The following is a 22,287-nucleotide window of genomic DNA, read 5'->3' on the forward strand; positions in this document are numbered from 1 at the left end:
CATTGTACAGTGTAAAACGAGGATAAAGGTCATATTTAGTTGCAGAGCTTGCAAAAAAATTTACTCAAAAAACATTTTGCCTATGATAATAATGTATCCATATGCCATATATCATGCATTTCTTCTTTGTGATTTAAGATTTGTAATAACAATTTCAGAGAAATATAGCATGTAAATAGTGTCTTACATTGGCTTTTTCTTCCACTTCATTGAAAACTTAAAAAAATCAAACCAGCATCTTCTGCATCACAATTAAATGATATGTATGTGCATTGATCAAATCAAAATTATGGTTTTTATTGTAATAATATGATGTGAATAGCAAGCAATAGAAAACAAAAATGGAGAGAGGGGGGGGGGAGGTGAGGGGTGGCAGTGAGAGAGGGGGTGGGGAGTCGATAGGCAAGCCGATATAAAGACAGAATAATGAGTGAATTGTGTGCACCCCTACCCCCAGCCTACTTTTTCCTATCTGGGGTCTAGGATAGGAAAAAATAGGTCGGTCGAAGGGGGGGGGGGCATACAAAAAAGAGAAGAGACTAGGAAGGGAAGGAGGAAAAGGTGTGGCAAATATGACTCTATTCCTACATCTTTACCGGTCTAATTATTTGCTTCCGAAATAAAACAATGAATATGTTACAAACGAGTGCATGAAAGGGAGGTGCATCCTTTTTGTTGTAGATCTTTTTTTTTGAAGGGGGGAGTGTTTTTTTTTAATGCGCTTTATGTCCATAAGATATTTATAAAAAAAATATTAGAAGCCTTGTATCAGTTATTTTGACAGTTGTTTGTCAGTGCATTAATTGATTTAGGGTTCTGTATTTATTATACTCCTTTTTATATATACTATTTTAGAAAAATAAAATTCATTACCCATCTATTTCGAAATTAAAGGGCATAGCGAGAACCATAAGTGAAATAGCCAACTTTTTTATATGAACATAATTGGGGCTTATGACTCGGCCCCAAGAGGTTCCAAGACCATGAAAACAAAGTGAGAAATATTGAAAACAAGAAAGAAAGGGAAAGGGTGAAATATGTAATTTATTATATCTTCTGAATTCATACTAGATTTATGTTTTTTCACAAAGTAATGAAATTCAGAACTTAATGTAAATGTATTTATTAATTTCTCTTTGTATATATGTTTAATCGTTTTATGATTTCTGTATACAGTGTATACTGAATTATTCATTTTTATTACCATTTATTTATTTTTTATTATTATTCAATTCATTTTATTTAATACTTTCATTAAAAACATATATAAAGTCATAATAACATAGACAATATATAATATGAATAATTATGACATAATAGTAAGCAAAACGATACAAAAAAAAACAAGAATGAAAAATTACTTTACTCGGATAGAAATGAAAGTATAAGGAGTGGCAGAAAGGCTGAGCCTTATATAAAAGCCAAGCTCCAAACATGATTATAAACCAAAGTATGTATAGCCGATTTAAACAAAAGATAAAATTTAAAAGGTACGTGCATACATGCAATCATCAACACCTATTTATCAAAAAAAAAATGGACAGACACACACAAACACACCCTCACACACACACATCTTATTGAGTGAAATCATTGCACCTGTGATTAGTTTTTAAGTAAATAAAATTTCATTTTCCTTTTGAAACTATTTAATGATGGGCTTAATTTTATATCTAATGGTATACTATTCCAGATTTTGGGACCTCTGAAAAAATATTATTTTGAGAAATTGATGTTCTTACTAAGGGAATGTGAAAATTTTCTGCATAGCTGGTTTCATATCCATGGATATCCATGGATATCTTTATTCAACTGAAAATGTTGTAAAAGAGAACTTGGTAAGATTTTTCTGTAACATAAATACATAAAAATTGCACTATGATAAATATATAAATCACGCATTCTCAGAGTTTTCAGGCTGTGAAAGAGAGGCATGGTATGGGCAAGATATTGGCTATGTGTAACAATTCTTATAATTTTCTTCTGCAAAAATCGAAGTGTATTTGTATTCTGCATACTGGAACATGCCCATATGATAATATAAATGTGGTAAACCACTGAGTCCCCCCCCCCCATATTTTTCTCGTTTTATTGCTATTGAATGAAACCTTTTCTTTCGTAAACTGTTACAAACAAATGGATAGAGAGAAAAAAAAAATCAAGAATGGAACATAATGGAATATAAAAGTTTATGTTTTTATGCATGACATTATCTTTTTCGCATACATTCGTAATTCCGAAGCTTCGTAATTCCGAAGGTTCGGTTATTCCGAAGGTTCGTATTTCCGAAGGTTCGTAATTCCGAAGGTTCGTAATTCCGAAGGTTCGTTAATCCGAAAACGAAATAAGGTTCGTAATTCCGAAGGTTCGTTAATCCGAAAACGAAATAAGGTTCGTAATTCCGAAGGTTCGTTAATCCGAAAACAAAATAAGGTTCGTAATTCCGAAGGTTCGTTAATCCGAAAACAAAATAAGGTTCGTAATTCCGAAGGTTCGTTAATCCGAAAACGAAATAAGGTTCGTAATTCCGAAGGTTCGTTAATCCGAAAACGAAATAAGGTTCGTAATTCCGAAGGTTCGTTAATCCGAAAACGGAATAAGGTTCGTTAATCCGAAAACGAAATAAGGTTCGTTAATCCGAAAATTAAATAAGGTTCGTATTTCCGAAAATGAAAATAATTCATTTTGGTAACACAAACGATGTTGTCATTACAAGATTACACGATATTATGCAATGATAGTAATAATGATCGATGATACATGCGTGTGTTGGGGCCAAAGCATGTATTTCATTAAGAATGGCGCCCTGATCAAGCATAGGCTAATTTCGATTTTATTTGAGCAATTGCTGCCTATAAGCAAATGGTTTAATTAAAGATGCAGGGGATCAAGTGTGTTGGAAGCGCGCGAGCAACCTCTAGATAATAGGATTTGTATTGGAGGGGATGTCATTTTTAATAACAGCTTCTGCTGGTAATAAAAATAATACTAATAATGATCCTTGTGAGATGTTGAAAGCGCGAATCGCAAGCTGAAACTAGTAGACATTTCATGTAACAAGACGTGAAGTGAGCATTCGGAGCATTTTTTTTGTAATCGTGAGAAAGATGTGTATCTTTCTAAAGAATTAATGCGAGGGCGAGCTGTAATTTGTTGAAATACTGACCTGGGGCCCGTTGCATGAAACTTTTTCCTGAGAAAAATCAGGTTGTTTTTACAAAAGTTTTTGCCCTGTGCTAAAGTCAATGGCGGAAATCAGACTAACCTTATAGTTTTTAGTTTTTACCAGTTTTCTCAGGTAAAAAGTTTTATGCAACAGGCTTCAGAAAGTAATCTTTTAAGGACTGCATTTAGTGACTCATGAATAGAATATAGATATCTCACGAACTAAATAATGAGAGCGCGAACCGCAAGCTTAAAATTTGTGATATTCCAACCTGAAAACTGGACATTTCATACTTCTTTTTTTGTAACCAGGAATAGAATGAGTTCCTCAATAAACAATACTTGATGCGAGCGAGAAACGTGAGCCAAATTTTTCCGATTTTCAAACCTGAAAACTGGACATTCTACGTGTTCTAAGAATTCTTGTAAAAAAATAATAATAGCTGGGAGAATAGTTTTCAGAACTGAAGTGGCTTCCCTGGGCAAATGATATCTATATCAATATTATCATTCTAGGCCCACATGAAATTTCCAAAAGTTTGAGCACGTGATTCGCTCGCAACATCTCACAAGGATGCCCTTTTAACAGTAATTGACCAAAAAGGCGAATTTTACATCTTCAGATTTGACTTTTCCCCCAAACCGCTTGCTCTCTACGCTCGCAGAAATGAAACGTAAATATATAACTTTAGTGATCACTTAAAAAATTGTGCTCAATTTAGTTACTACAAAACACACAACCTCTTTACACAGATGATAATCTAATGGTGAAAATATCCGTTTGCACCAAATTGCCCCTATTGGCCCCCTTTTTTTTTGCTTTGCCCCCCCCCCAAAAAAAAAAATAATACGTTCCGCCGCCATTGGTTAAAACACGCATCGTCTTCATGGCTAACTGCAAAAAGTTCTTAAAATGTCCCCTTTAGATCAGGTCAGAGCTTATATATTTAAAAATTCTGTTCGCGCTTCTTGCTAGCAGTTATTATCTAAATTTAGTTACATAGGCATCTCGCTTTGAAGATCACAAATGTATAGTGACTGCACTTCGGAGTGCTGATTTGTCTAGTTCAAATTTGAACTAGACAAATCAGCACTTCGAAGTGCGGTCACTATACACGCTCTTTAAGAGCTAAATTAGCACTTCATTTTTTAGAGTGTAGGACTACCCTTTCAAAGAAACAAAAAAAAATCAACTTTAAACTGCCGATCAAGGAAAATAATGCTAAAAAAATTGCCCCCCCTCTATTTGACGAAAGTTGGATCCGCCGGGAGGAAGGCAGGGGGCATCAAAATGAAATAAAAAAAAACTGGGGAATTAATATTTTCCAAAATGGGAAAGTACCTTTTTCAAAAATAAATATGCCGTTTTTCATGTTTTTTCGAAATAAAATACTCTTTTTAAAGTATACAAGTTAAGTTAAGTTTTCAGGCTGGAATTTTGAAAAATTTCAGCTTGCGCTTCGCACTCTCATTCGATTGGTGAAATATGCATCCTAAAGAGGTCACTAAATGCTTTCTTTAACAGGTTCCTTTTCTGGTCAGTATATGTTTAAGCTCGCGTTTTGCGCTCGTGTTAATTCTTTAGTTAGATGCACATCTTTTTAATGACAGCAGAAATCTGCTCGGATTTTAAAAAACTAATTTTCATTTTTTATTGAAATAACCTAAAGTTTAGCTTGTGATTCACGCTAGCAACACCTCGCAATAATGCCATTTAAAGAATAATTGACCACAAAAAAACGTTATACAACTTCACCTTTGAATTTGTTTTACCAAGCCGCTCGCTCATTATAATCTCTCCCGAAAAATAAAGCCTAAATATACATTTTGCCATAATAAGAAGTCACTTCGAAAAAGTTTTTCTCTACTTAATCACTATCAAACACACAATGACTTCAAGCAGATGATAGTATAAGGTGAAAATATGACCAAAGTGCCCATTTTGACGTATGAGTTTCATTTGTTGGCTTTACCCCTAACGAAAATTCGTTCGGCCGCCCTTGCCTTCCCATCCTCAAATTGAACGGCAACAGTGTCCCCCGCCCCTTGCCTCTGCCTCTGCTTTCCCGGTTTTCATTTTTTCGGATTAACGAACCTTATTTTGTTTTCGGATTAACGAACCTTATGTTGTTTTCGGATTAACGAACCTTATTTTGTTTTCGGATTAACGAACCTTATGTTGTTTTCGGATTAACGAACCTTATTTCGTTTTCGGATTAACGAACCTTCGGAAAAACGAACCTTATTTCGTTTTCGGATTAACGAACCTTCGGAAAAACGAACCTTATTCGTTTTCGGATCAACGAACCTTCGGAATAACGAACCTTTTTTCGTTTTCGGATTAACGAACCTTCGGAACAACGAACCTCATTTCGTTTTCGGATTAACGAACCTTCGGAACAACGAACCTTATTTCGTTTTCGGATTATCGAACCTTCGGAATAACGAATCGTCGGAATTACGCCACAAATGTTCGGATTAACGAACCCTTTTTCGTTTTCGGATTAACGAACATCGAGGTATAGGCAATTTACGTGTTTCGGAATTACGAACCTTCGGAATAAAGAACCTTCGGAATTACGAAGCTTCGGAATTACGAAGTGTAACCATCTTTTTTAAATGTACCCCTCCACGTTACCAAGGGCACGGGGTGCCTGTGTCCCGTTTATTTCACAGCCCTTTTGAATATCATTTCATTTCATTGAGTCTTATTTATTAATTTAGGTAAATGATGTAAGTGAAGAGGAGAACATGCAATAAAAATGAGAACTGGAATCGAAAAAAGTGAATAAAGGTAAATAAACAAATGAATTAATAAATAAATATATAAATAAATAGATTATTAATGATAATAATGATCATTATGTCGATGATAATAATGATAATAATAATAATAAGAATATTATTAATAATAATAATGATAATAATAATAGTACAGTTCTTAATAGACGCATAACACTTAAGGATATGTGTGAGGAAAAGCAGGAAATGTGGTTAGACTCGTAAATTAGAAATCGAACAATAATAATAAATTATAAACATCAAATGAATATTAAATATAGATTGAACCTAAGTTAGTTGAAGCCGATGGTTTTTAAATGTAATTGTACTTTACATTGCTCAAGTTAAGAGTCCGCAAAATTGCTGATTTTTAGGTCACTTTCTCAAAAATTTCAGCTCGCGCTTCGCGCGCACGCATTATGTGGTCCTATCTCGTCCCTACAAAGTACCTAGTTTTGTTGTAGAAATAAAGCTAACGTATTACACTTAAAACTCCGGTTTTAAGTAACCCCACACACACACACACACTTGCGTACAGACGTCGGGCTTGAGAGCAATGCCCCCCCCCCAAAAAAAAAGTAATAATATCAATAATAATGAATAAAAATAAATAGATAAACAAAAGAATAATAAATAAGATTACAATAATAATAAAAACTTTCAAAACAAAGACAGAAAGAGAAGAGAAAGTAAGGGAAAAAAGGGATGACGAATATTATATAACTTTTTATTTGAATATCATGTCAAAATCTCTCACAAAATATGTCATTCATCCCCCGTGAACACCGATCGACACCCATGACTCGGTGTATTGACCGACATGTGCACCGTACCGGGAGCAAGCCTTGATGGGGGGGGGGGGGTCGCACCACAATTCCCTTTTTCTTTTGATTTCTTGAAGGGATGAGGGGAGTTGAGCAATAGTTTTCAGATGGCAGGAAGAGTATTGCCTCCTTGTAACTGAACCTTTGATTACTGTATTGCTCACAGCTGAGCTGGGTACAATGAATTTAAGTTGTTACATTTTTCATCGTTCTTGGATAGGATAACTTGAATGAGTCGTAGCTTCAGGTGTGATGTACTTGAAATTGTGATCATTTCTTGTGTGAAAAACGTTGCAATGTTGCATTTCAGGGGAAACTGCCCTTTTTAAAGATTTTTCCCACTTCCCTTCTATTGTTTGGAAAAGTTTGTAAACAACCTCTATATTTCGAGACCCCCCCCCAATCCTATATTATGATGATTTTCGGAATCACACCCCCAACTGAGCTACTTGAACTGAACCCCTTCCCCTGAAAGTGGAAGAGGGCCCTGCGCGTGATCAAGGTCCGAAGTAAAGGGAGGTACCGGAGCGCGTTTCCGTTTTACACCCTGGCGAAGGCATTTTCCGGAAAAGTAGCCAAAAAGCGACTAGTGAAGAGTCTACACACGTTGCTGGTTGCATGCAGCGTGCGACACAGGCGAGTCCACCACACTGATCTCTATAAAAAATCACCACCGCATGCAATGATACTGATCAGAGCACAGAGTTCCTCGGCACTTCATGTACAGAGAGAGCGGCAGTCAGGAGTGAAATCCGAACATGCTTTTGCAGTCGCGTTGTTTATGATAGTTTTTTTTTCTAAAAATAAATTATTAACTAAATGAATAGAATGACAGACAAAATCAAAATAAACAGATAATTATAATGGAAAGACAAATTGAAGTTTGATGGATTGATACACTTAGAAGCTGCCGAAAGATAGAAATAGAAGACTGATAAATAGATAGAGACAAGATAGACATATATAGATAGATAGAAATAGAGAGGGAGAGAGGTGGATAGATAGATAGAAAGAGGGAGAGATGGATGGATAGATAAATAGAGAGAGGGGGAGAGACAGAGAGGGGGAGAGAGAGAAAGACAGAGAGGGGGAGAGAGAGAAAGAGAGAAGGATAGATAGATAGAGAGAGAGATGTAGATAGAAATATGGACGGACAAAGAGAAAGAGAGAAAAAAGACAGACAGATGCTAGAGAAGGAGAGAGATAGAGAATTTGAGAGACAGATAGATAGATGTTAGATAGATAGAAAGATAAAGAATGAGAGAGAGAGACAGAGAAGATAGACAACAGATAGATACTCTAGTTAAAAAATAGATAAATAGATAGAGAGAAAGACAGACAGATGGATAGATAGATTGATAGAGAGATAGATAGAGAATTTGAGAGATAGATAGATGTCAGATAGATCAAGAATGAGAGAGAAGAGCGACAAATTAACAGATAGATACTGTAGTTACATAGGTAGGTAGAGAGAGAGAAATAGAGAAAGACAGACAGATGGATGGATTGATAGAGAGAGATAGAGAATTTGAGATAGATAGATGTTAGATAAAGAATGAGAGAGACAGAGAAGATTATTAGATAGACAGATACTGCAGTTACATAGATAGATAGAGATAGAATTTGAGAGATAGATATATAGACAGATAGAGAGAGAGACAGACATCAGCAAATCGGCAAGGCAAATGAACCTGGAAAGCTCAGCTTGCAAGTACGGTATGTTCTGCGGATAACTTCGGTGAGGACTTTGGATCGCGCGCCCAGCTGATAATGTAAACAAACGTAGACGTAGACTCTTCACTAGTCGCTTTTTGGCTACTTTTCCGGAAAATGCCTTCGCCAGGGTGTAAAACGGAAACGCGCGTACCGGGATGAGATGAAGTCTCTGCATTTGCCAATAGTCTCGCGTCCTCTATTGTGTTAGCCTGCTCACGTGCGCTTCGCGTTCATCCATTCAGCGACGCGATGCGATGTGGCCCGGTGCCTCCATATAAAAGGTCTCCATAGCAACGCTGACACTATCCCGTATTGAGAAACCCGGTCGGGTGCAGAGAGATCAAAAGGGGTATTATCAATATACTCGCATGGTATATTCTGTGTGTAATGTAACGAGTCGAAAAGTTTATACCAAACAAACATCGTGTCGTCCCGTTGGCAGTCTAGTCTGGAAAATCCATGATACTCCATCGGGAAAGCATTAATAAATATTTCAGGATCTATATCTTTCCGAAGGATTTATAATCTTTTTACAAAAAGGGTAAGTTTTTCGCTGTTTTGTATGATTTTAAAGTTTATGTAAACAAGATAAAGTTTATGCACGTTACCATGATGTCTATTCCGGTGTTTATTGCGATAACGCGTTGTTGGTGGTAGCTTGTGGTACATGTAGCTATTAATTTAAAAAAATACATAAAATAGCTATGCCTAATAGATATCCCAGCAAATCTAGATCTAACATTTCTTGAAAACTTATTTGTTGACGTTCTTCTCCTGTAACTATGTATGGAAGTTATTAATTGACTCAACTCTTAGTAAGATATTTCATTTTAGAATATATTTCTAGAGAAATTCAATCGAAGAACATATGGCCAACATGTAGGGGTGTCATCAATAAAAAAAACAGAGGAATACCGTTTACATTCAGTTGCCAATCAAAATGCATGTTCTAATTCTTTATGATCAAGAATAAATCGTACTTGTTTTGCAGTATTTGAATCATTATCGAGTCCATTCGTTTATATAGGTTTTTTTCAGTGACATCTTTTAAAAGTTCTCTTTCGCAATATTTTAGATTTAAAAAATTAACGTAAACTACTTTATCATCTAATTAAGATTTTGGAGCGCATTGTGAGTCAGATAATGTTTGAAACAAAAAAAATTGTTGTTGTTGTTGTGAATAAGGCAAATGCTATACCTCGCTCTAATCTATAGGGACAGCAACGCACCACACATTTATTTGTTTATGTGGGGATCACTTAAATTAATAATTTTATGTATAAATAAATGAAATGAAATAAATAAAAGAAAGCACCATCGGACCTAGCTACAGGTATCATTGAGGAGTAAGAACCTTAATACAAAATGGATAAACGTCCCACTCAACATCGTGCGAATTCCAATTGTGATGCTTTTAATTAGAGATGAAAAGGAGGAAGGAGCAGGAGAAGAAGAAGAAGATGTGATGAATAAGAATTAAGCTTAAAAGAAGAAGAGGAAGAAGATGGAAAACAAAATGAAGGAGGAGGAGAAGTGGAGAAAGAAGAACAAATGTTGTTGTTTGTTGTTGAATGCCGAGATAAATAATTTATATGCGACAAATGCTGAGATAAATAATTTACATGCGACAATAATTTAGTATTTAAACGTGACAGTTATGTCCTTTCGTTGTCTTGAATATTGTTGATATGTCATAAATATTAGAGCAATCAAACTTCAATGAGTTTGAACTCCTTTGTCTGGTGTTTGTCACAATTGAAATAGACGTCTTTACTAAACCCGCGACCTAAAAATCTTACTGTCTTACAATCTAATCTTCTTGGAAGTAAGTAAGTACTAATCGACTTTCGATAGCTTCTGATTAATTAAGATGTTATACATACTATAATAATTGTTTTCTAATATGGTAATACATGTACGTTTATTATTGATGAATGTTATTTTCAGTTGTACATGTAGCAAAATATAATGCACCTATACTTGTACACTATAGGCCTACAAGTATTTGGAAGGTTTGAATGCAATCTATTATATTATAGATTGTACAAGCCGTTCCAAATCAAACGTCAGGTCATTCCTAACATTAAATGGATTAAGCAATCATGGTGCAACATCCAGTACACTGAGGATTTTACCATCATAACAACAAAATACTTTAAAAAGATCAAACCAAGTAATTAATCGTGAAGTCTCGTGTAAAATGGCGCTCACTAAAAATATCGTTATGAAGCAATGTTTAATGATATTTTAGCTTATGAGTAGCTGCGAGGAATATGTTCAGTCTTGATGCTTGATTCTTTATTTTATTTTTGTGGGGGGCACTGAAGCCAATTAAGCCATTAAAACAAAATGTGACTAGTTCTTGGCTGCCAAGACTTGTCCATCACAGTCCGGCATGCAGTGTTTAACTTTTAGGCCTACTCTTTGGTAAATACTGTTCAATGTTTGTCTCCGTCGATGTATCTTTCTCTACTAAGTGCTTGATGAGGACTCACCCTTTATTTGAATAACAACTAAAGTGTAGTTAGGGATAGAGTAGTGTTTTCAGAGTCTATTCAGAGTCTGACAGTGTGTAAACTAATGAATATACAAAGGAACAAAGCGGTCCTAAACAATAAAGTGATGTCAGTTTATGTCACAAAAAGCGATGTTGCTATCAATCGTGGATCTAATCAGTATAGCGAGGAGGTTTTATTCCTGTTACTATAGGTTACAGCTCAAAAGTCATTAAATTTCATGACGGTGCGGGGGAGGGGGGGGGGGTTCGTGTTGGTTCTTACAGGATAGAACAAGTTTACTATCTTTATGCAATATGCAAATCAGTTGTAAATATCTTTACAGTTTTACTTCTCGGATGGTGGGATTAAGGTGAAACACCCTTTCAAATTGTTGCAACCTGTTTTATGAAGTGAATATTGCGACTGAAACAAATAGTTCAAATTGGTTTGGTAAAAAGACCCATTTTATACGTATGGAAAACCCGTCTAGCGTCTTGGTATTCCGTTATAAATGACTTGCACATGTATAGTACGGTATATACAGGCCTATGCCTATATAGTTTTCTCCTACATGTATATGAGCTCTTAATTATTGAAAATACAAATATATGTCATGTCCTTTCAACATGTATCATCCCTTCCATCTTATTTTCTTGATAAACGAATTAATGCCCAGTCACTCCTATTCCGTCCATAAAATTATGTTCGAATTGATGTTCAACGCCCCCCCCCCCTCTCATTTTGCCCGTTGCACTCCTATACTCTTTCCCTTGTCCTGTCTTCTTATTGCCATGATCATGAGCTCAAACTGCATGGTGGTGATGGTGATGCGACGAGGTGATGTAAGGTCACGGAAGTAGATATCCCGCCTAACCACCTGCTGAGCTACATCCATGGAAACCGTTGCCAGGCAATATTTGTAGAATAGAAAGTACCCAACATGCTAAAATTGGAGAGTCAATCCAGTTCCTATTCACATTAATCATTATTAGATGTCGGGGGCAGCTTGTTCAATATAAAAGCAGAATTATAGATGGAGCATGGTAGGAGGTCCCTGGATGGAGTTAAATCGTATTGATAATTTATTTTTGCGAAGTGCTGTACTTGATAAGAAATTGCCTGTAGTATTCTTCTTGGATGCTGATGTTGCCTGACTTCATAGAAGTGATCGTTCTGATGATTTCGAGGAGGGAACGTCGAACAAAAAACAATGCATACGATTCGATCTGCAAATTTTCTTACTCTCGTTGGATAATTAAACGTCCACTCTGATAATGGCACGAAAACGGGTTGGCCTGCCAAGGAAAGTACAATTTTTCTTTCTTCTCCCCCAGTCATCCTCTAGTAGATAAATTAATGTAAATATGCTGTCCTCACTCCCATACACAAGTCATGATATAAGAACAAGATTTTAAGGACGTGAAACTATTCTGTTTGAAGATAAAAGACAGCGTCTTGATTATTTTGGCTTTTCTGCAGCTTTAAACTATCTTTTTTTCAGTTATAATACTTTCGACCCGGGACTTTCGACAAAAAAACAAACTATAAGATATATAATCATACCTAGGTTATTGGCGATTATTAAAAATGAAACACCTTGATTGTGAATCTCACACATCAGTTCGAAATGGAATAGGGCCTACTAGTACCTGCACAGAAAGCTATTTCTTCCTTAGGCCATTGATGGTTGCCCTCACAAAGCTACCCCACTTCTTTATTTGTTTCCCTTTCCTGTAACTCTGTTTCTTCTACATGTTCTCTCCACCACGCAGGAAGAAACCAAGAACCATGCCAGCCGAGACAGTCACCCTCCCGGTCATCAGCAACAAGATCCCTGCCCCACTGACAGGCAGGGAGTTCTTGACCGCTTCCCACTACCGCATCGGCAACGACAGAAGACTCAGCAGAAGCGCAACCAAGAGAAGCACCTTCAAGAAAGACTATGTGGCGCACCGGTTCTACGGGAGAGGGGATCCGGCTGAACCTCCTGCACCAGCTTCGGTCATGCACAAGGACCTAGTGGCGAGATCAGCGGATACCACAGAGACACATGCGTCCTACAAGGTAGTTGGTTTATCTTCTTTTCCCACCATACCAACGCGATTTCTATTATGTAGTTATCAAAACTAACAAACGTATATTGAAAATCATATACCAACCCCTGTACTTACGTGAATGCGAAATTTCTCATCATTTTCATATGAAATAAAGTTTTATTCCTCCCTGAACATGTGGTATATTACCATTGTTTGAACATTTTATGGTTCGGTCAAGTTGGCCCTAGTTTTCAAATCTGTATAAATGGAAATATTGTATAACTAAAAAAAAAAAGAAATATTGAGAGAGGAACATCATCGACTCTCTCATTTGCATGTCACTGAGTTGTGCATAGTTATGTGAAAAATAAAGGGAAACTTTACAAAATATTTTTCTTATTTTACATCCGATTTTGATGAAATTTTAAGCGTATTGCTTGTTTGATTTTTCTCTTTAGATTCAAGCCAACATTTTTCTGAGGTAGACTTGACCTTTAAAAATAGAACTGAACATTTGATAAACTCTAGACAGTGTTGCCTTCATTTTGCAGTTTAACATCCATCATTATCACGATATGATTTGAAGAAGTATAGATTACCATGCTAATATATGATATAGTTTTCCGATGAGAATAACTTATTAGCAATTATCGCAAAAATTTGCTCGATACAGGGAACCTTTCTTCCTCGGGTCAGCCAGTGCACCGCCCTCACGAAAACCAACTTTAAGATGGACTCTGATCACCGGGTCGAATCCTTCCTGACGTCACACTCTCAAGAGTTCCAGACACCGAAAGCAATGACCCGATCTTTGCCGAACCCCGAACCGATGAGGAGTTACGTACCCGAGGGGGATAAAGAAAAGGAGAGGATGCCAGCTTCGGATTATCACGGAAATTTCCGAGGGCACGACACGTCGGTGATCAAGGTGCCGAGAGCGCCATGTATGCACACAGGTAATGAAAACGAATTACTTACATTTCTTATAAGCGAGGTTAACAATGATAAAACGTCTAAGTCCTTTCATGAAACGCCCCCCTGGTCCTCGTACTTGTCTTACTGGATCTTACTGGATCAGTTTATTACGTGCATATGGTTTGTTATATACCATGGCCAGTGAAATGTGATGTAAAAGATGGTTAGTAAATTAATCTTTCTGCTGTTATTTTGAATGTGATGTATAAAATTACACATTTTCATTGTGAATTAGTTCACACAATTATTTTGAAGGTTTTCAAACAACAATGAGTGCTATTGCAAAAATATTCCATTATAAATCCTGATTTTTCCTTAAAAAACAGGAAATATGCAAATGATCAGCATCATCAGAATTACTGGTATTACTGGTCTTGACCAGTTTAATTTCAAACATTGAGTTACTTTAGACCAGTTGACTATATATCAGAGGAATACATCTTGCTTTGATCTTAATCATAATTAGAGGAAATAATTATTTTAATAATAATATCAATAATGATATGATAATATTAATAATAATAATTACAATAACAATTACAGTAATAAGAATGATTACAAGAATGATCATAATAACAATAATTGTGATAATCATAAGAGCAATGATGATAACAATGATAAATGATAACGATAATAACTTTCTCTGAATTGCAAGATTTTTCATAATTTGTTAAATGATCTGACTTGAAAGTCATTATCTATTGGACCAGTAACCAGATTGCAATTGTTTGAACTGGTCTCCAGTTCATTTTTACTGGTCCAGTTAAAAATCAACTGGTCCAGTAAACATATACTGGAAACCAGTAAAAATCTACTGGAAACCATTTATTGGACCAGTAACACCAGTTTAATGAAAAACAATTTAACTGGTATTACTAATTGCTTCAACTGGAATGCAATTGTTGGAACTGGTCTCCAGTTAATTTTTACTGGTCCAGTTAAAAATCAACTGGCCCAGTAAAAATATACTGGAAACCAGTAAAATTATACTGGAAACCAGTAAAAAAAATTAGTGGTCAAACTGGTTTTTCCTTCTGGGATGACAAATTAATGAATGATGAACAAATTGAATTAATAAAACGTAAATGAATGATTTGTCTTATTTCCGATGTCATTTTTATAAACATAATATATATTTTAATATTGATACAGTAGATATATAGCGGCGGGTCTTAAATTACTGTCTATTTAACATTTACTTGAATCTGAATAACAATCGGTCTGATCACTGATTTTCCATTAAGGCAATTTGTCATTTTGTTCGCCGATAATATCAGGGCGATTCCAAAGAAATTGTATCATTATAATCGGGAAAGATTAACATATCATTTCAACTGCCTGTCGACTATAACTCTGAAAGTTCTTCGCCCCTTACATTAGTTGCAAATTTTAAAACTTGAAGGAAATTGAAGAATATAGGATTGATTTCTTTATCAATATTCTTTTTTGTTCAGGTGGCGAGCCGACAATCAGAGGGGATTCTCGTACTCATGAGCCATACGATACGTCGTCAAAAGAACAATTTCCAGGCAGATACCTTCCTTACGTCGCCGTAAAACCAGATGTAAGTTATTATTCTGTTTAAATTGTATAGGGCGATTCCACACTAGAACTTCAAAAATATCATAAATTTCAACATGCTTTCAATAAGTCATAAGTAGTGTAATATTTTACTATGATACCTAAATTTTATGAAAATTATGAGTTTTAACCAAAAGTGAAGACAGATATAGTTTTTTTGGGGGAGAACAATGGAATTTTAAATTTTCAATAATTTTGCTCATTGAATAGTCAAGTACAAATTCCACCTGAAACAATTATTTGCAAAGCAAGAGAAGATTGAAAATATTGCAGGTCAATAGAATAATATATCATTGATGGTTCCAAATAATATCTACAACATTTTCATGATCCATAATAGGGGCAGCCCTGATTTTTCCGAACCTATTTTTGGCAATGTCCCGTACGACACATGACAATGCAAAAGTTTTTCCTACAATTTTATTTTTGATGATGCAATTTCATAAAATGAGTTTCTCTTTGTTTGACCCATGGGTGATCGATTTATCCCATAAGGATCTAATTACTGCCCTTCATTTTTCAATTATTGTCCTATTAAAAAATGTCCCGTACGACACACGCTGTGTCGTACGGGACATGTCCCGTACGACACACAATATAATAATGCATCTAATTGCAGGATTTGGATTCAGAAACCATAAATAGTAGGCATATTTAAATTCATTTAATTGATTTAACATAAAGTGAACTAAAAAAGTACTTTGTTTATCTCCATAGAACATGAAATAGGTGATTCTAAACATTTTAATTGATTTCATGTAGGCTTATTCTTTTGTGAATCCCTTCAGCTAAACTGGTGATTTTTACTGATCAGAGCAGGTTAATTTCTTTTCATTGAGCATGAAAAGAAAACCTTTATAATTATTTCAACCTAGCCTGGAAGATAACTTCCTCTTGCATGCTAATGTGGAATTATTATAAGATGTAAAAAAAATCATATCAATCATCATGATCATCTATTTGGACTTCCCTTGATGATCACTATTTTTATATACAATATTGAAACTCCTTACTTTTTTCAAGTTGTAAAAAAAATCTTGAAAATAAGACAAACCATATGGTTTCATGAAATGCAGATGGGTTTGAAAAAGTAGAACCGCATTTCTTTAGACAAAAAAATTGTGACCAAAAAAGGGAAAAAAGTGACAGTTGTGACATATATCATGTAGATATACATTTTGTATAAAAAATCATAACATCATGATCAATTTAGCCCCATAATTTACACAAAGTTTCATTCATTTATTGTTTAAATAGTGTTTGGAAATCATCAATTAGTTCCCTAAAATATAACTTCACACAAAACATGAAGTTTTTCAGCTCGTAAAAACACTTGTACATTTCCCATCATGTAAAAACGGCGATTATAACATATTGCTCCCAATTGTATATATTGAGGTTACTTAATTGTATTGTCCTGAATGACTGCTTATTAAAAGTTTATTCATAAATAAGCAAGAATTTAGGGGCAATGCTCCTTCTGATTGATAAAAAGTTCATGTTTATTTATTCAGGCTGCCCAGTACTACACGCAAGTGCCTGTACAACACACAAGTGTCCCGTACGACACACAAGTGTCCCGTACGACACATTATTTTGTTTATGATATATTGACAGAAATATTCACCTAATAGCGGTTTCTAACCTAATGAATGTCTTAGTTTGATGGGATTATCATTATCATCAGCCAAATAATGTGATTAAAGAAGTCAAAGTGACATAAAGTAAGAAAGTTTGGCTTCAATTTAGAGATGTCCCGTACGACACATTTTGAATGTCCCGTACGCCACAATGTTCTCGAAAATTATAATTTGCTTTATTTATTCATGAATGTTTATTTTGCTTTCTTTTGTAAATATGTTTGTTCTTGGGTAATTGAGTGTCAATTTGAGTTCAGTTTCTATGAAATTTATCTGCCCAACTCACAGACTTTTGAGTACAAACTTGAGGTTTCTAAAAAAGCCACTTTTTCTGCGTCCGTACGACACATTACTATTTTTAATCTGTATTATACAGGATGTGAATTCAAGTCATGTTAAGTCTTGGTTTTTTCTTACACTCTGGTAGTAGTTGATGACCACCTATAGTTACTGGAATATTTTTGTTTTTCTTGTCAAAAACTGTCAAATATTCTCTAAATGTCCCGTACGACACGTATGGAATCACCCTATAGAGTCAATAGTTTGAACATGAAACTTATGTTGTAACATTTCCGACACTAACTTTACATGTATGTATTTTTGTTAAAGTCATATGGAACACGTACTGTAGGTAAAAACTAGAAAAAAAAATAAAACGGATAAAGTGAAACATGCTATTTTGACTTGACTGAAGGTAACCATGAGCACTTATAGCTCCACTGTCTGTTCTTTGGAAAAAGTCCGATAAGACATGTTCTTCATGCGTACTGCATAGCCATATATTTTTGAGTTATTACTTATCACTGACATTATGATATTGAAATGATGATTATAGAAAGTAGCAGTCCCAGTAGTGAATGGGAAATGGAGTTTCATCTGCTGATCTTTTTAATTTTCATGATGATTTCCCTTTATTTTTATCACTATAGCTTGCCGGATCGAGCATCCCACAAGGAGATATTGATAAATTGGTCCATCGAGAAACAACACAGCTGACGTCATACCCAAGGTTCAGCGGAGAAGTTTATAAACCATACCAGAGGGACGACGCCGTAACCAGGATACGAGATACAAACTTCAAGATGGGCCACAGCAAGAAATATGACCAGTTCAGCACAACGGCTGCAGACAATTTCAGTGCAAAGATTCTTCCACGTAAGTGCATAATTATAATATACCAGGGAACTGAATTATTGGTTTAGAGATTGAAATATATTTGTACCTTTGGCAGGATGATGCGAGGTGAAGGAAAAACTGAAAGAGAGAGGGCATAGCTAAGTTCAATAACAAGAAAAGGAAGTTTGACCCAAAAAAATAGCGAAAATTATGACGATGATGACGACACTTATGGAGTATAATGACGATAAAATGATGATGGTGATGATGATGATGTTGACGACGACGATGAAGATGATGATGATAGTGATAATGACGTTGACGCTGCCCGATGACGATTATGATTAGATGATCATGACGACAAAAGCCTACTGATAATAATGACGATGATGATCATTATTAAAATCGTGATGATGAATACGATGAAGAAGAGGAGTATGATGATCGATGATGATTGTCTTGCTGTGATAGGGATGATGGTGATAATGCTGCTGATGATGACAAAGTAGGAGAGCCTGGAGAGGGCAATGTAAAAATTGACAAAGATTTGAACAAGATGGTTGTTAATGAAAAATAGAGGCAAAATTACTAAAGCTGAACTTTTTCTTCTTTTCCACAGCTTTTCAAAAGCACGTGCCTTATGACAGCAATGCTAGCAGTATTCCGTCGGGTGATATGGACCCCGAGAGGATTATGGATAGAACAACGGCTACCAACTATTCCATCTACCATCAACTGGTAAGTATGGTCTTGATAAAATCATCTAAACAGAGGGGGGAGGGGTTCCTGCTCACTGACGTTTCCCAATTAGTTCCTCGAAGGAAGGTGTGACAAAAATATGAGATAAGGGGACCGTTTCATCAACATTTTTGTCTGACAAGTTGTCAGATCTGACACCTTTCCTTGATTCTGATTGGCTGAGAGGCACTGTTACTATAGTAACTGTCGGATAAAACGTCCGACAAGTCCTTTCATGAAACGCTCCCTAGGTGTTTTGTTTTTGTCATTTTGCTATTCAAACGCTGGATATTTTAGCTCATTTCGTCGCTAAGGTACATTTTAAAATATTCGAAACCATTACAGACCGATGAGGTAGGCACAGTCTTTTCCGCAGGAATAACATTTAAAATGGATGCGGCCTCAGCACATCTCCGACGTAAAGAAGTATGATTTCCTTCCCCCATCCCCCCCCCCCTCCTCAAACTACATATACCAGCTACATGTATTATGATGCCCTCATGAAAAAAAACATTAAAGGGAAATCCTGCCTTGGTCATAAATGTTGTGTTGGAAAGGAGAAAAATAAATTAAACAGAATGGTGAAAGTTTAATCTGACAAGCAATAAGAAAGAATAGCTGCTTTGAAATTGAGATCACTAAGACTATAGATTTCAAATTGGCAACTGGGTAAAAAATTATGACAAGGGGCAAGGGCAACTTTCCCATAGGCAACGTACTTAATAATCAGGGGATTGTATGGTTTTCTCCTAAGTACCCATTGCCCTGGGACAGTAATCTAAATATAATCCAGGTAGTATATTGGTTTATGTCCTCATGGAAGCCATTTTATGCATTGGAGTACATGGAAGTGTAGTCCTTGCTTTACATCACTATGATATCACATATTCGGCCAATTTGAAGTCTCCATGGATATAATGATTAGCAATATTTACAACTTTTAAAAATTCATAACTTTCCTATTGTTTGTTTGATATTATTCAAACTTTCACCTATCAACTTGTCTGATATTTCTTTTTTTCCTATTCAAAACAAGTTTTTATTTGGGTAGGATTCCCCTTTAAGTTGTTTCATTCACTATGATTTAATGGAACGGTCGTTTCATCGGTGGTGTGTGAATAAATCCCAAACTTATCACCTGAATGATTCTAAATAGTGTAGCCAAATCATGTATTTAAAAATTAATTCTATTTCAATTGGGTTTTAAAGGATACTGCTTCGAATCTGAAACTATTTTGATACTATAAAATTCTGGACATATGCAATAAAGTGTTTAATAATCATGCCCAATGGACAAAATTTCATTATTATACATGTACAAACTTGTCGATGTAACTTAATAGAAACTTTTTATAATTACTTTTTAGCCGCCTTCAAAATTCCGAAACAAGATAGTCTCGGGTGCCATGATGCGGACTGCAAGTGACGTCACATTCGGAGAACCTCGAAAACTTTCGTCATATTACTCGACAACACAATCGGATGACTATCCGGCTCTCGGCAAGTCGGCTTTTGCCGTTCGTGCCGATGGACTGCAGAATTCATCAGTACCTCTTGACGTATACGGTGAGTTAAAGCTCGGTGACAGGCTTTGTAAAAATACTATTCTCCTTCCCCCAAATTTTCCCAATTGGTTTTAAGACTGTAGCATTGTGAATATTTATTTTCGGCAGTCTGAGCGGACATAATGTTATACGATTACATCTTTATCATAATCGCATTAAAAAAAACATGAACAATGAAAAGGGTAAAAGTTTAATATTTCATTGTCACGAAGTCACCTTACACTGCTACCACATTAAGTTGCTTAATGCTGCAGACGAGACTCCCATGTGTATTTTACTTGTTATTTTTTTTTTGTTTCATTAAATTAATTTTGAATTCTTTTGTCTTCAATCATGAATCGTCCTTTAGGTGATATTCGGACTGTTTCAACGACCAAGGATGATTTTCCACCTCCTTACGGTGAGGGCGTCACTCCCAACCGAGTACTTGGTGAAGATCAAGTCAACAAGGTAAATAATTAGGTTCTTTAAAAAAATAATTCAAGATAGGCTGAGGGGAGGGTGTCTAATAACGAAGAATATTGTTTTTAGGGCTTTATTTTTACAGGCGCGGATACAGGGGGGGGGGGCAGAAGATGCGGGCTCACCCCGTGAACTTAGGAGAAAGAAAAAAAAAGAATTGCGAAAATAACTTCATTTGAGAGTATACATGTAAACCTGGTGACTTCGGGGTCTCTTAATCTTTATTTTTCTTCTTAAATTTGGTACGGGATGAATAATTAATATAGAAATTCACATGCAAGACAAACGAAAGAAACTGTAGTTGATGGTATACATGAATATGACGACGAAACAAATAGGGAAATACAATAGGGGCCTCCTTGTCATGACGAATTTTATACTACAATTATATACATAAGTATAAATTTCACGGTGACCGCGATTCCAACCGCCTCTAAACATACATTAATTTTGTTTTAACTTATTAAATATCCTGGGAAAACTTTGGGTAAAACAAGTTCATTAAAGATGGTTTATTAATTCGCTTCCTTCGTGTTCCTAACATTATCTTTTTCTTATCATTTCTGCAGCTCCGTGCTTCTCATTTCGACGCTCACATCGAGAAAAATCGCTATTTCGACACAACACACCTTGCCACATACACAGCCAAACAAGTTACCCCTTACAAATACGACAGCAACAAACTTCAAAAGAGTTCAGTACCAATCGGCACATTTAGCCAAAGTATGCCCTAATTATGACGCCAACTGAAGAGTAGTGATTCATTACGTCACAAAGAAGTCTTAATGCGAGGACCGGTGTTTCATTAAGTTGTTCGTATGTTAAAAGTGACTTTAAGAATGACTGGTGATCCTTTCTTGTGGTAAATGTTATATTCATTGACGATGATTTAGCGCGTAAGAAAGGATCACCAGTCATTCTGAGAGTCGCTCTTCACTTACGAACAGCTTTATGACACAGGTTTTCGCCTCGAGCGCTTTTATGAAAATCTGCGGATATACTAATAAATGCGCTTTTTTCATATTGGTTCAAATATAATCATGTTACCAAACTCCCTCTTTTCATGCAAAACTCACGGCTGCCTTGATTGTAGAAGCTTATAGTTTATTTCTTCAGTCATCAACTGGAGCATTATCATTTTTATTATGTTTTGTTCTTTCGAGTGATATTTTATACTTTCATCCCAGACC

At 35.6% G+C, this 22,287-nt stretch overlaps 1 protein-coding gene across 1 annotated transcript; it reads left to right on the forward strand.

Annotated features, from left to right (window-relative positions):
• The first annotated feature begins 8,793 nt into the window (after positions 1-8,793).
• Positions 8,794-22,007, forward strand: LOC121415579 (testis-expressed protein 45-like). Its single transcript, XM_041608843.1, has 9 exons — positions 8,794-9,027; positions 12,757-13,048; positions 13,694-13,976; positions 15,450-15,559; positions 18,146-18,371; positions 18,952-19,070; positions 20,438-20,636; positions 20,985-21,085; positions 21,667-22,007. Exons 2-9 carry the CDS (start codon positions 12,773-12,775, stop codon positions 21,829-21,831), a joined length of 1,479 nt encoding a protein of 492 aa, XP_041464777.1. The 5' UTR covers positions 8,794-9,027; positions 12,757-12,772; the 3' UTR covers positions 21,832-22,007.
• The last annotated feature ends 280 nt before the right edge of the window (positions 22,008-22,287 follow it).

This window comes from Lytechinus variegatus, chromosome 5 (genome assembly GCF_018143015.1).
Source record: "Lytechinus variegatus isolate NC3 chromosome 5, Lvar_3.0, whole genome shotgun sequence".
Taxonomy (NCBI): domain Eukaryota; kingdom Metazoa; phylum Echinodermata; class Echinoidea; order Temnopleuroida; family Toxopneustidae; genus Lytechinus; species Lytechinus variegatus.